Raw genomic sequence first — 12,805 nt, 5'->3', positions numbered from 1 at the left:
TACACATTACTTTTTATAGTGGCCTGACCACATATTACACATGATCGCACTTTAGTTTTACACATGAGTCTTACCCAAAATTTAAAGGTTTTTTTCCATTTTGAATAACTGTATGGTGAAAGAATTATAACTGATATTTTAATTCTAATCCCATACAACTGTAATTACATCTTAGTAATACATTATACAATAGACACACACCACATTTAACTTAATATTATAAAATAACTGTGATACTCAGTGCCAAGGCGAATTACCAAGTTGATACATTGGATTAACCCACAACACTGATGACAAACGATCATTAGGAAGGAGTAGGAATCGCAAACAAATTGTAATGTCTTGTTACTATGTTAACCACCTCCTTAACATTGCCCAACTTACCGTTACTGCGTTTTTTATCTTATGTCTAGTTTTTTACTTAAAATGTACGATGAGAAAATTTCTGAGAATTAAAAGTATCTCATACTTACAAATGAATGGCTTAGAAACAATTGACATATTTTTATAATCAAGGACTCTGATAGTTGGGTTTGCTACTCTTAAAAGTTAATAGGTATAAAGGTTAAAAGTTATACTACAAGGTGTAAAGAACAAAGCATGTAATAGGTTAGAACATTTTTTATTTAATTTATATTCTACAAACAAATTTATATTTTAACTGAACTATGTATTCCCACACCTTGAATACAGAGGAAGCAGCATAGTCAACTGAAGTTCAAGAATGCTTTTTACTTGTATTGGAAGATGTAGACTGTGTAGACTTCTTTGGCTTTGGTGCTTTGGATAATGCTGTAATTGAATCACCATCTTTCTCTTTATTATCAGAACCAATTGAAGTAGAAGATCCATCAGGTATATCTTCTTCTATCTTCTTTGTATCTTCTTCAGGTTTGCTGATCAAGCCCAAATTCCCTTTGGTGTAGATTATAGTGTCGATCCTTGAACAGAAAATATACAATTGGCTTAAGTCCGTAACAAGAATATCTGAGGAGGGGGATATCTAAGATCTATTCCCTCAAACAACAGAACAAAGATTTTTTCAAGAGGTGTCTTAATCTAATGTTTAAAAAACCAAAAAGAGTTTAATTGTATTATTACACATTTGTTTTCTCTAAAAAAATAACATTAACTCCTGATTAGTTATTGTGGTCAAAGTTACTGAGGGAAAGCAGAAGAAATCAGTTTTAAAGGTGTGACACACGAGTTTCAGTTATTATTATACCTTTGAATTTCAATACCACAGTTTAATTGCACTTTATTTTAATATTTTAACTCATTAAAATACTAAGTCTCTTTGTATTGTTTAACTTGTTTAATACCCATAAAAAGTTGATTACATATTACTCAGGAGCTAAGCTGACAATTATCAAACCATCAATCAATTAACATTATCAAATTTCTCAAAACATGATGTTTCTTGAAAACTACACCCATGTGGTTTTCACTTTTAATCCAAGATTAAAACTTCAACTTCAGATACCTGGAGAAAATTATCACAGCAAACATCTTAATATGTATACACATTCTATAGAATAAATAAACACTATTCTTGAAATTAATATAGTTTTAGAATCATCTAAGCCTACATCAAAATTACTCTGTTCAACTCATATATAACTTGACAATCACGTATTACTCTAATAAAGAATTGGCCTCCCAACAACCGGAATGCTTCCACAAAAATCACATAATCTACAAGGCAATATACTCTAAAAATTGAGTAGGAATTGTTGGTTTATATACAGAGTGAGTTTTATGTCCCGGCACACCAGGATATAATTTAAACGGCCCGAGATATCTATGTGAAACCTTGACCCTACCTATTATAACATATTTTTTTAATTTTTCGTTGTTGAAAATTTTCCCCCCCTTTTCTAAAGGGGGGTAAAGGGGGCAACTAAAAATTTTCAAATACAAACCACTATCATGTGACACCTCATTTTAAAGGGAATAAAAAAATAAATTCAATAATCCAAACTAGAGGTCTCTACGTTTATTTTAACTGATTTTATGACAAATTTACAATAATAAAATCAGTAACTGTCTCGTCCTGTTTATCGTAACATGAGTAAACACTAACGCAAATTCTAAAAACAGTTACCAGTTTTAATGTAGCAGGTGTTCAAACTGTTCACCTTCGGCTGTTTGACAGTGTGCTAGACGTGTGTAAAAACTTCAGACATGATAGGGGTTTGTATTTGAAAATTTTTAGTTGCCCCCCTTTACTCAATTGTAAATTTATCATAGCATCTGTTAAAATAAACGTAGAGACCTCTAGTTTGCATTATTGGATTTCTTTTTTATTCCCTTTAAAATGAGGGGTCACATGATAGGGGGTTGTATTTGAAAATTTTTAGTTGCCCCCCTTTAGAAAAGGGGAGGGGAAATTTTCAACAACTTGAAAAATTAAAAAAATATGTTATAATAGGTAGGGTCAAGGTTTCACATAGATATCTCGGGCCATTTAAATTATATCCAGGTGTGCCGGGATATAAAACTCACTCTGTATAGGTACGCCACTTGTTGGATATTTGAATATCTAATCATATTCATGTTGAAAATTTTTACAAATTATGATTATCCTGTATTTTTTAAACCCCTTATTTATGAATCCCAAATTTTACTTATTGTTTTGTAAACAATCATTGAAATTAATCCTATGTACCTTTTCAGGTCTTTCCAATTACTCTTAATTAGATTGCGAGAGAGGCACTAAATATTTTGAAAAACTTAACCAACCGCAAACGGATATGAAGTAAATACAAGTTTCTCTCTCACTTTTGATTTTTATTTACTTAATAATGTATAGTGTAGAATAAGTGTTGTATTCTTCAGCAGTATCATGAATGTTACATAGAATGAGTGAGGTCTCCTTATGCAATAAATTAAATACATCGTACTAATTGTTCCTATACAAGAGTGGAGCAAAGAAGGCAGTTGAGGCCGTAGCTCCTACAGCCAATCACTCAGCTTCATCCAGCCAAAGTTGTGCTGTAATGCCAAACTGTCCTCCCGTCTGACAGACACGCAGCTTAACTAAATGATGTTCTCAATTTTTAAAATTGGTACTTTGAAAAAGTATGAGAGCTGTTCCAAATCAGAAAGCTGTATAAAAAAAACGCCTGAAATGATCAATGTTTTGGAAAAAAATAATTTATCAAAATTATGGAAATTATTTTGTTAATTTTTAATTTACACTATACTACCACTGTATATTTCTATGTAAAACATGTTCTAACTTTCTCTCTAATATCTTTCAATTTGTATTTCCTAGAGTTCCACACAAAATTGTGTCCATATTTGTTATTAAATTACAATTTTATATTGTTCCGTTATAAACATGTCATGAAAATATATCAGATTTATACCAATGATGTTTTAAAGCCATAAAATATTACAATATAATGTATTTTAATATATATAATATAATGATTACTCATATTTCCTATTATATATGATTTTCCTTAGTTTTTTTTATACATATACATAAGCAGACATTTCTTAGGATTTGCTATTTTTGTTAGTTGTAAGCTACTCGAGTAGCTTACAACACAATAAAAGTAATAAAAGTGATTTATTAAAATTATTGTTAATAATTTTAATAAATCACTTTTAATGTTAATACAATGACAATCCATAACTATTGAAATATATCAGTATTTAATAGTAATTGTAAAATAATCTAATACAAAATGAAATGGAAGGTGTCTCATCATTCGTCATGTTAGTTTGAATATAGGATTTTTGAAAGAAGCTAAGTGGATTTTTCAAACGAAGAAGAGATGTTTTTACCAGACGAGAAGCAATATTGCAACAGCTACAACACACACCGCACCACTATCGCCCAGACCTCAACCGTCTTTTTTGCTGCTCCTATTTGTAAGAATCTATCTTTATTTAAGTCCAGATAATTTCACCTACAGATGGAGGACTAGAACCAAAATTAAGATTTTGCTCCAAAGCTGATGATGATTATGGTAATTTTCCATTTTTTAAAAAGTCGTAAAACCAATATCAGTTAGATTATTTTGTGAAATGATAAGATAAATGTGTATAAAGTCCATGAATTCTGTAGTATTGACAAAATGAACATACGATTGCAACGGTTCGGTAGGTTCTGTCGTCAGCAGTTCAGGTTTGTCAAACAATTCCAGAAGTATTGAAAGTAGAGATTCTCTCTGGCTCAAGTTATATGCCTCATCTTCGTCTGGCTCCTCCTGCACCTGAAATCACACCTGATCTGTAATCATGTAATGTTTTAACATACATTGTAAGATATGTTTGTCTCTGTATATTTCTCAGCAATTTTCAATCAAACAAGAATTAAATGGGCTAAAGAAAAAACATTACGATTAACTGTTATGGTAAGCATGTTCAAATAATTTGTTACATGCTGGATAGAACTGTAGCACTATTTCAGTTCAAAATTACATTTTGTACTGTTGAAATAATTTTCTTATATATTAATTTAGGATTTCTCACATGCATCAATGCTGTATAGATTGGACGAATTGTATTAAGTTAGTTTATCATATATTTACGAAGTTCCTTAAATTTCCCTACATGATCAAGGTCTGGACGATAACATCTGTTTGTCACATATGCATATCTCTATGTATTCATATACTGTTGCAACTACTTACCTCATTTCTCAGCTGTTTTTAAATTGAGCATCGATATTTCTATCATACAATTACATGCATATAATAACAGTTAACAAATAAGATTAATTTACTCTGCCAAAATAAATATTGATTCATTTCTTGTGTTTTCAGGTTTTAGTAAATTATTTAAAATTCCAATCTGGTGATAGTTAATTATTTTATTATTTATTACCTTTAGAAGCTGAAGAAACTTTATTTCTGTTTACCTTCAACTTTATTGACCAAATTTGCACATCACATTACAAGATATTTTCTTAACTCTCTAGCTTAGAGACAATAGAGAAAGAATCTTGTAATTAATTCACATAAACATAAATAAATATGAATTTTAAAATGCAGATAAAATTATATAAACTAATGTTAACCATTTGATGTGTTTTGACGTTTTATGCACTTAAAACATTATTACCATATGGTTTTACATCCATACAGTGCGTGGCGACAACCCGTCATGTTTTATCTTGCAGCTGATTCTTGAACTATTCTGACTAAGTATCTATAAGAGAAATTGTAGACAAAACAAGGAATATTACATTATGCATTTTTTTTTTGCTGAATATCGTCAATATTCAACAGGCTTATGTGAGCTGATTGCAGTTATGGCAGCATGAGTAAACGAACTGGTGACATTGTCCTACCAGGGCATATTTGTGAATTATTTACATTATTAAATTAATTCCTTTTTAGAAAAGTGTTTGATATTTTATATGTTATCTCAAAGCTATGATAAGTTGTCAAAATAACAGCGTAGGATTGTGAAGTTGACCACTGTATAGACAATGTTTTGTTATTGTTGATAATAAATAAATTTAAGCATACAAAAATAATTAAATAGCAAAATTATTGTAATTAATAGACATATTGTTAGTTTCATAATAAGTATTTTAGTGAAATATCATGAATACCTGACCAAAGTTAGCTAAGATATTGAGACCTCTAGGATCATTCCATATAAAATCAACACAATCAATTACCTCACCATTTTACATTTTTTAAGTTTTAATAGTTAGCTGTTCATTCCCTTACATCTGCTGATATGGCCTCATCAAATATTATAAAGTCTTAAATAATTATAATATATGTGTGTGTGTGTGTGTGTGTGTGTGTGTGTGTGTGTGTGTGTGTGTGTGCGTGTGTGTGTGTGTGCGTGCACACACACATGTGTGTATGTCTTCTTCAAGTTAGAGAGCAAAATTAATAATGCATTTTCCTAATTATTTGAATACATTCTCACTGATTTCAAGGAAACATAATTTTAAAAATTGGTGTTCCAGACTCTTACATTAAGTGCCTGCCTGACAGCTTCAGTGGCAGTTTCAATCATGGTCTCCAGTGTTTTACAGTGTTGACGAAGCTCATGCAGGTCCACCACATGTTGACACTCCTCTGCATCTCGAGCTTCAAGCAACTGCTTTAATCTTTGACTGATTTCACGCTCTGCATGAAGCGCTTTCTTTGCTGCAATCAGCTTATCCTCTGCCACCTTATTCATCCACTGCACCCTTTCCATTGCCCGTAGTGTGTCTTGTAGCCTCATTTGCATCATTGAGATCTTCTCTATTATCTGTCACAACAATAATTTAAATTATTTACATTCATGAAAAAAGAATTAATCTAACCCACTAGGAGAGGGAAGTTTGGCCAAGAGGTTGCCAGGTTCAGGCAACATTCAAGAAAAATCTTTTCAGCTGAAAAGATAAACCCTTTAAATCAGAGAGGATGGACGGAATCTTTTCAGCATTACTATAAGAAGAACATCCTAAAAAGTAACCTAATAACCCTTTTCAGGAGTAGTTATGCTATTGGCTACATTCCAAAGAACTGAAGGATGGTTACGTTTGTGTTGAAGAAAGGTAGAGACTCTTCTCAGCTGTCATAGAGGCCGATCAACCTAGATAGCACTGAAAAAGATAGGAGTTCCTCTAGACGATGTAAAGTGGATTGTAGCGCTCTTAAACAGTCGCCAAGTTACAGCAAAGTAGAAATAGTGCCCTCAGGGAGTCTTCAGCAACTTGCATGTGTTAGTATTACTGGAGCTTTGAGCTCATGTCCAACTGTAGCTCTGGAAAAAATACTAAGATACACTCCTTTGGGACAGGAGGTTAAAAAGGCAGCTGCATTAAGTGCAATGAAGATCCTGGGGAGAAAGTTTATGATGCCTACTGACTCAGAAGGATACATGGCAATAATAAATGAATTTCCTGATGCCAAAATGATAACGAACATTTCAGAGTGCATGGTAAAGAAATACTCCTTCGATAAATCATACAGGTACGATAACTCCACAGAAAATAGAATGGATGGAATAGAAATGAGGCTATATTACCAAAGGTGTTCTGAAGTTTTATACTGACAGATCACGTCTAAACTCAACAGCAAGGTTTGGTGTATATAGTCCAGAAGCAAGACAGACGGAGCTCTTACGAAATTATGCCATGGTTTTCAATGAAAAGTCATGGTAACTGAAGCATGTGCCAGAAGACCCATACAGAATGGACCTAAAGGTATGGAATACCTTATACCATTAGTCAGTCAAGCAGCTTTAATGGCACTTGGCACTTGCTTTTTGATACAAGGGTAATATGACAATGCAGGAATGATCTAAAGGAACTAGCAAAGGGGAACAAAGTTGTCCTGGGTTGTGTGCCGAGTTATGAAGACATTTGCCTTACTTATAGCCTTTTGAATGTGACTAGTTTGTGTGTACTCAATATTTTGACAGTTTTCATTTAAAAACTTTTTCAAAGTTTTCACTTTTACACCAAATCAGTGAGTGTTTCATCTCATAAATGAACTGAATTCATAGGTATCACATAATTACTAAGCATTTAATTTATTTTCTCCAAAGACAATTGCATGAAAATTATAACCTAGAAAATGTATACTGCATGAATTTTTTTAAGTGCATGACAAGATTTTAATGATATGAACAATGGAAGTTTTAAATCTAACAGCTTGAAATAGTTTAAAGATTTTCATACCTGTGATCACTTTTATTTCCACTTGGTGAAAAACTCTAATTTTAACCATAAGGCCTGTCTTGTCATAACAAGTAAAGATTGCTAGATAACTAAATAATCTTACCAACATCTGACAACTGACTATCACTTACTAATATAGCTCAGGGGTATAGTATCCTGCTTCTAACCTCAAGGAACTTGGATCAAATCCCACCCAAGGCAATATCTTTTTGCTTGAAAATTCAAAATGAACTAATTTCATTTTGAGAGTTTATATCTATATCAAATATTATTTTATTGAAACTGACTGTGCAAGTGTGTTATTTTAAGCGACATTCTCAATATTTACCTGGTTAATCATCCATGTTTTAATTGTTTATTGACACAGCTGCAGACAGTATTATTGGCTAGTCTTACCTACTAACTGTCAGTCAACAAAGTAAACAACTATTACTGTGCTACAGCCCAAAGTCTAGAACTTGATGTCTTACATTATGCTTATCTGTTGAATTTGTTGAATATTGAATTTATTACTACTACTGTTAAGCAATAAATGATATAATAATAAATTATATTAGTTTATAATTATATTAATAACGCCTGGCCTACTACATAACGGCCAACTTGTGTACACAGGCCAAACTCAAACAACCAACAATTGTACTGGCGCAATAATGCCAAAGTATCCGTGTGGCATTTGCAAAACTGGTGTTAAATACCAGGCAATTCAATGCAATGGACCCTGTGAACAATGGCATCACTCTAAATGCTTGAACTGGAGTGACAAATATTTTAAAAGCTTGACTAAACAAGAAATTCAGTTATGGAAATGTGCCAATTGTTTAATAACAAATAGCTCCAAAAGTCCCCAAAACCTCAGAAATTTAACACTTGACTTCCCCAATGTTGAAAATGAAACCCTAAACAGCTCCATTAAAACCTTGGAAAATGGCCTCATTGAAAACAACTTTCTACATAACTCAACCAGTGAAGAAGATAAACTCACTATGGCTGCAACAATAGGTTCTGCTCTGCTAGATGAAAACACACTGTTAAAGGAACAACTATCAAGTTTAGAATGCAAACTAGCAGACCTGCAATGCAAACTTATAAGTTATGAAGCAAAGCTGGAGGAAATATCTGAAGAGGAAGGAAAATATCTGTATAAAATTGAAACATTGACTCAAGAACTAGGTAACTCACAGGCTCAGGTTGAAAAAGAAAGAAACAATATAGTTAAAATCCAACAAATTTTTGAAGATCATGACATATCACAAGAACAGCTTATCGCAGCACATGTTAAAAAAATCAGTGACCTTGAAAAACAACTGTTACTTTCTGACAGAAATCTACCAAAACAAGTAGATAAAGCCCAACTGCAAAAAATTGACATTGAAACCCAGACAACAGGCTGTGAATCACTTCAAACTACACCCCAAAACCTTACTACTATCCTAATGGAAATAGCCCAATTGAAGGCCAGACAGAACAACTTTGATACAGTTATAAGAAACTTCAGTTCTTGGCCCCAGAGTCACTGTTCAAACATCCCACATCAGTCAGTCCTGTACGAGCAAGGTACTCAAACTGAAGCCAACCCTGAACAGGTGGCCGTCCCAAATTCTCCCTCTGGAGTTACTTATACTCCTGAGACCATTAAGAAAGGACCACCCATTAGAAACCTATCTTGCTCAAAACCTCATGGCTCAAATAAGGGCAGGAAGAGTGCAACAGAAACTAAAACCAACCAGTTCAGCGTGTCTCTTCAGGTTAAGAAAAATAAAATATATAATGAAAAAATAAAAAGTTACCCCAAACAAGTTGTAAAAAACACGCTCCAAAATGACAATTTAGTCAACGGCAAGCAATATGGAACCTTTAATATAAGTAGATGCCCTCCATTGAGTGCAAAAATACTAGAAGATAATGAGACCTATGAGGGTTTCCTGCAAAAGAGTACATACTGCACGTCTGAAGACACTGCCTGTATCAGTCCTCCTCTACGGACCCTGCCGACCCCAGGAACCAACCTTCCAATACAAAATTCCCCGGAAATTATACAGGATGGAAGAGCCCCTGACACAAAAACTCCCAGGGACCAAGCTCTGGCCCCAACTGCCCCTCCTGTTCATATGCAGGCAACTCGCAAACCAGATTTTTTAGAACTCCGTCAAAGAAAAGAAGAGAGAATGAGGCACCATCAGAAGACGAGAATATACATCAACTCCTCACTAAGGCCAATTCATCTATGACAGACTTTTCAATTCTCCACCAGAACGTTAGGGGTCTGGCAAACAAAATTGACCGTGTTAACCACCTGATTCAAACAACAAAGCCAGACATCATAATCCTAACAGAGCATGGTTTAAATAGAGATGAACTGAGCATGACAAATCTGATTCATTACACTCTCCTGACCCACTTTAGCAGAGTAGACCATAAAATGGGTGGTGTTGCAATATACGCTAAAGACTGCTTAGCTGAACATATTGCTCCCATTGATGTGCTAAATAAGTGCAAAGAACTAAACTTGGAAGCATCAATGATAAAACTAAACAAAGGAAACAGCAAACTGTTCTTGCTTGGACTATACAGACAACCAAAGGCTAATTTAGATGAAGCCTTGGAAAGGCTTTCTACAATAATAGAAGAAACAGCAGCCTACAAGTATCCATTGATCATCATGGGTGACATTAATGTTGATATTCTAAAGACTGACACCAACACAGCTAAATTAAATGAAGCACTGGCCAATTTTGACATTGAGAGACTATCTATACCTCCTACCAGAGTAACAAACACCACTTCAACTTCAATTGACTGTGTCTGTGCAAATCACTACACAAAAGATTTGGATGTTCAGGTAATACATACTGGCATATCTGACCATAAGGCCCAAATATGCAACCTCAAAATTTCACTGCCAAACTCAACTCAACCAGGTCAGATCATCCGACACTTCCGTGAGGAGAATATTTATCACCTGAAGTACCTCCTAGCAGAAAATAGCTGGCTCAAAGTTCACAATGCCATAAATGTTGACCAAGCCTATGAAAATTTCTCCAAATCACTGACTGCAACTATAGAGATGGCTTGCCCAAAAAAGAAACGAAGACCAAGAAAGAAGAAAAACTTAGATATGTATGACAATAAAGACGCACTTTTACTGAAGCAAGCCTACCTGCAAGCTCTCTCTAAATTTGAACTGACAGGAGATATTGAAGACAAAGCAATCTGCACTGATGCAAAGAAAAGGTACGATCTAAAACTAAAATCCCTGCGCAAACAAGCAACTGTAGAATACATAGAAAAATCTGTTAACAAACCAAAAGCTATGTGGGATACAATAAATAAGGAACGAAAGAAGCAAGGACAAAGGGAGCCACAGATACAGCTGAAAGTGGACGGAAAGTTACTGGACGAGCCACTTGAAGTGGCAGAACAACTAAACAACTATTTCATAAAAGCTGCTGATGAAGCACTAAAAAAGAGTGACGTGACAAGAACTGCCAGAGCTAACCCTATCACATTCACATGTGACAAATATCTTTCAGAGCTGTCATTCACCAATCCTGAAGAAGTATCAAAAGTAATTCAAACATTTAAACCGAAGTGGTCTGCGGGACTGGATGAGGTTCCCTCACAACTTGTAAAAATCTGCTTCAAAGAACTAATAACTCCATTAACCAGCATAATTAATAGATCATTTCAAGAAGGACAATTCCCAAGTGCTCTTAAATGTGCAAAAGTCTATCCTAAATACAAAAAAGGCTCTGCAACAGATCTAACTAACTATCGACCCATATCTCTAGTTTCCACTTTCTCTAAAGTAATTGAGAAGGTGGTCCTAGCACGATTAATGGATCATCTCGAAGCTAACAGCCTGTTAACTGAGAAGCAGCATGGGTTTGTAAAGGGGAAATCGACCACAACAGCAATAATCAGCCTCATGAAGAGTGTAATTGATCAGCTTGAAGACAAGAAACCGGTTACAGGAATACTTCTTGACTTCAGTAAGGCTTTCGATTCCCTAGGGCATGATCTTATCCTCTTAAAACTTGAAGCTCTAGGCATACATGGGACAGCAAAATCTTGGTTCCAATCATACTTGAGTGGACGCTCTCAAGTAGTTGAAATAAAGTCTACATCCAACAACATGGTACAATTTGTAAAATCCAGTCCCAAAGAAATAACAAGAGGAGTACCTCAGGGCTCTGTTTTGGGACCAGTCCTTTTTATTTTATTCATCAATGACATGCCACAACATCTTGGTAATCTGAGCACCTGTTTAATGTATGCTGATGATATTACTCTTGTAGTTAGCGGTGAATCAGCTGCTAGTTTAAAAGAAAACTCTTCCCAAAGTTTGAATAAGGCCTATCAATATTGCAGGGAAAACGACTTGGTTGCAAACACTACAAAAACCAAGCAGATAATTTTTGGAAGGAGAAGTGTCACACTAGGTATAGACAATGTAGTACAAGAAGAGAAAGTAAAACTGCTAGGAATGACAATTGATGCAAAGCTCACTTGGACCCCCCACATCGACAACTTGTGCAAAATAGTTTCCTCTGGCCTATACGCTGTGCAAAGACTTAAACAAATAGCTGATATCAAAACTGCCAAAACAGCATATTTTGGACTAATTGAGTCACATATTAGATATGGTCTAATTATTTGGGGTGGAACCTCAATCTGTACCATGGAACGAGTGTTGATCCTGCAGAAACAAGCTGTGAGGATACTTGCAGATCTGCAGCCACTACAGTCTTGCCGTACATCTTTTAAAGAGCTGGGAATAATGACAGTGGTCAACCTCTACATACGAGAAGTGATCATGTATGCCGAAAATCAAGATCCACCTCGTAACAGCAACGTCCACAGCTACCCCACCAGGAATGCTTCATACTTTGCAACACCACAACATCGGCTCACTCTATCCGAGAGACAACCACTCTACATTGGCTGCAGACTCCACAACCATCTTCCAGATCAACTGAGAAGAATAAGAGGACAGAACCTGAAGAGAGAGCTCAGCAAATGGTTGGCGGAACGGCCTTTCTACAGCATAGCCGAGTTTTTCAATGACAATTGAACAATTGTATTTTGTGAAATATTTTTCATTGACTTAAGTATATTTTAACCTCTGACAAGCAATTGTTAACAAACTTCTTGTTA

At 34.6% G+C, this 12,805-nt stretch overlaps 1 protein-coding gene across 1 annotated transcript in view; it reads right to left on the bottom strand.

The window, feature by feature from the left end:
* Window positions 1-605: 605 nt before the first annotated feature.
* LOC124374599 (cilia- and flagella-associated protein 157) overlaps window positions 606-12,805 on the bottom strand; it is a 35,888-nt gene continuing 23,688 nt past the window's right edge. The window contains exons 8-10 of the mRNA XM_046832789.1: window positions 5,950-6,231; window positions 4,099-4,226; window positions 606-941 (exon numbers count right to left, since the gene is read on the bottom strand). Coding sequence (XP_046688745.1) covers window positions 719-941; window positions 4,099-4,226; window positions 5,950-6,231 — 633 coding nt within the window. The 3' untranslated portion in view covers window positions 606-718. The remainder of the gene's footprint in view (window positions 942-4,098; window positions 4,227-5,949; window positions 6,232-12,805) is intronic.

The sequence above is a fragment of the Homalodisca vitripennis genome, chromosome 1 (genome assembly GCF_021130785.1).
Source record: "Homalodisca vitripennis isolate AUS2020 chromosome 1, UT_GWSS_2.1, whole genome shotgun sequence".
NCBI classification, from domain to species: domain Eukaryota; kingdom Metazoa; phylum Arthropoda; class Insecta; order Hemiptera; family Cicadellidae; genus Homalodisca; species Homalodisca vitripennis.
Note: the sequence above shows the minus strand (reverse complement) of the source record. Positions and strands in the feature narration are given on the sequence as shown.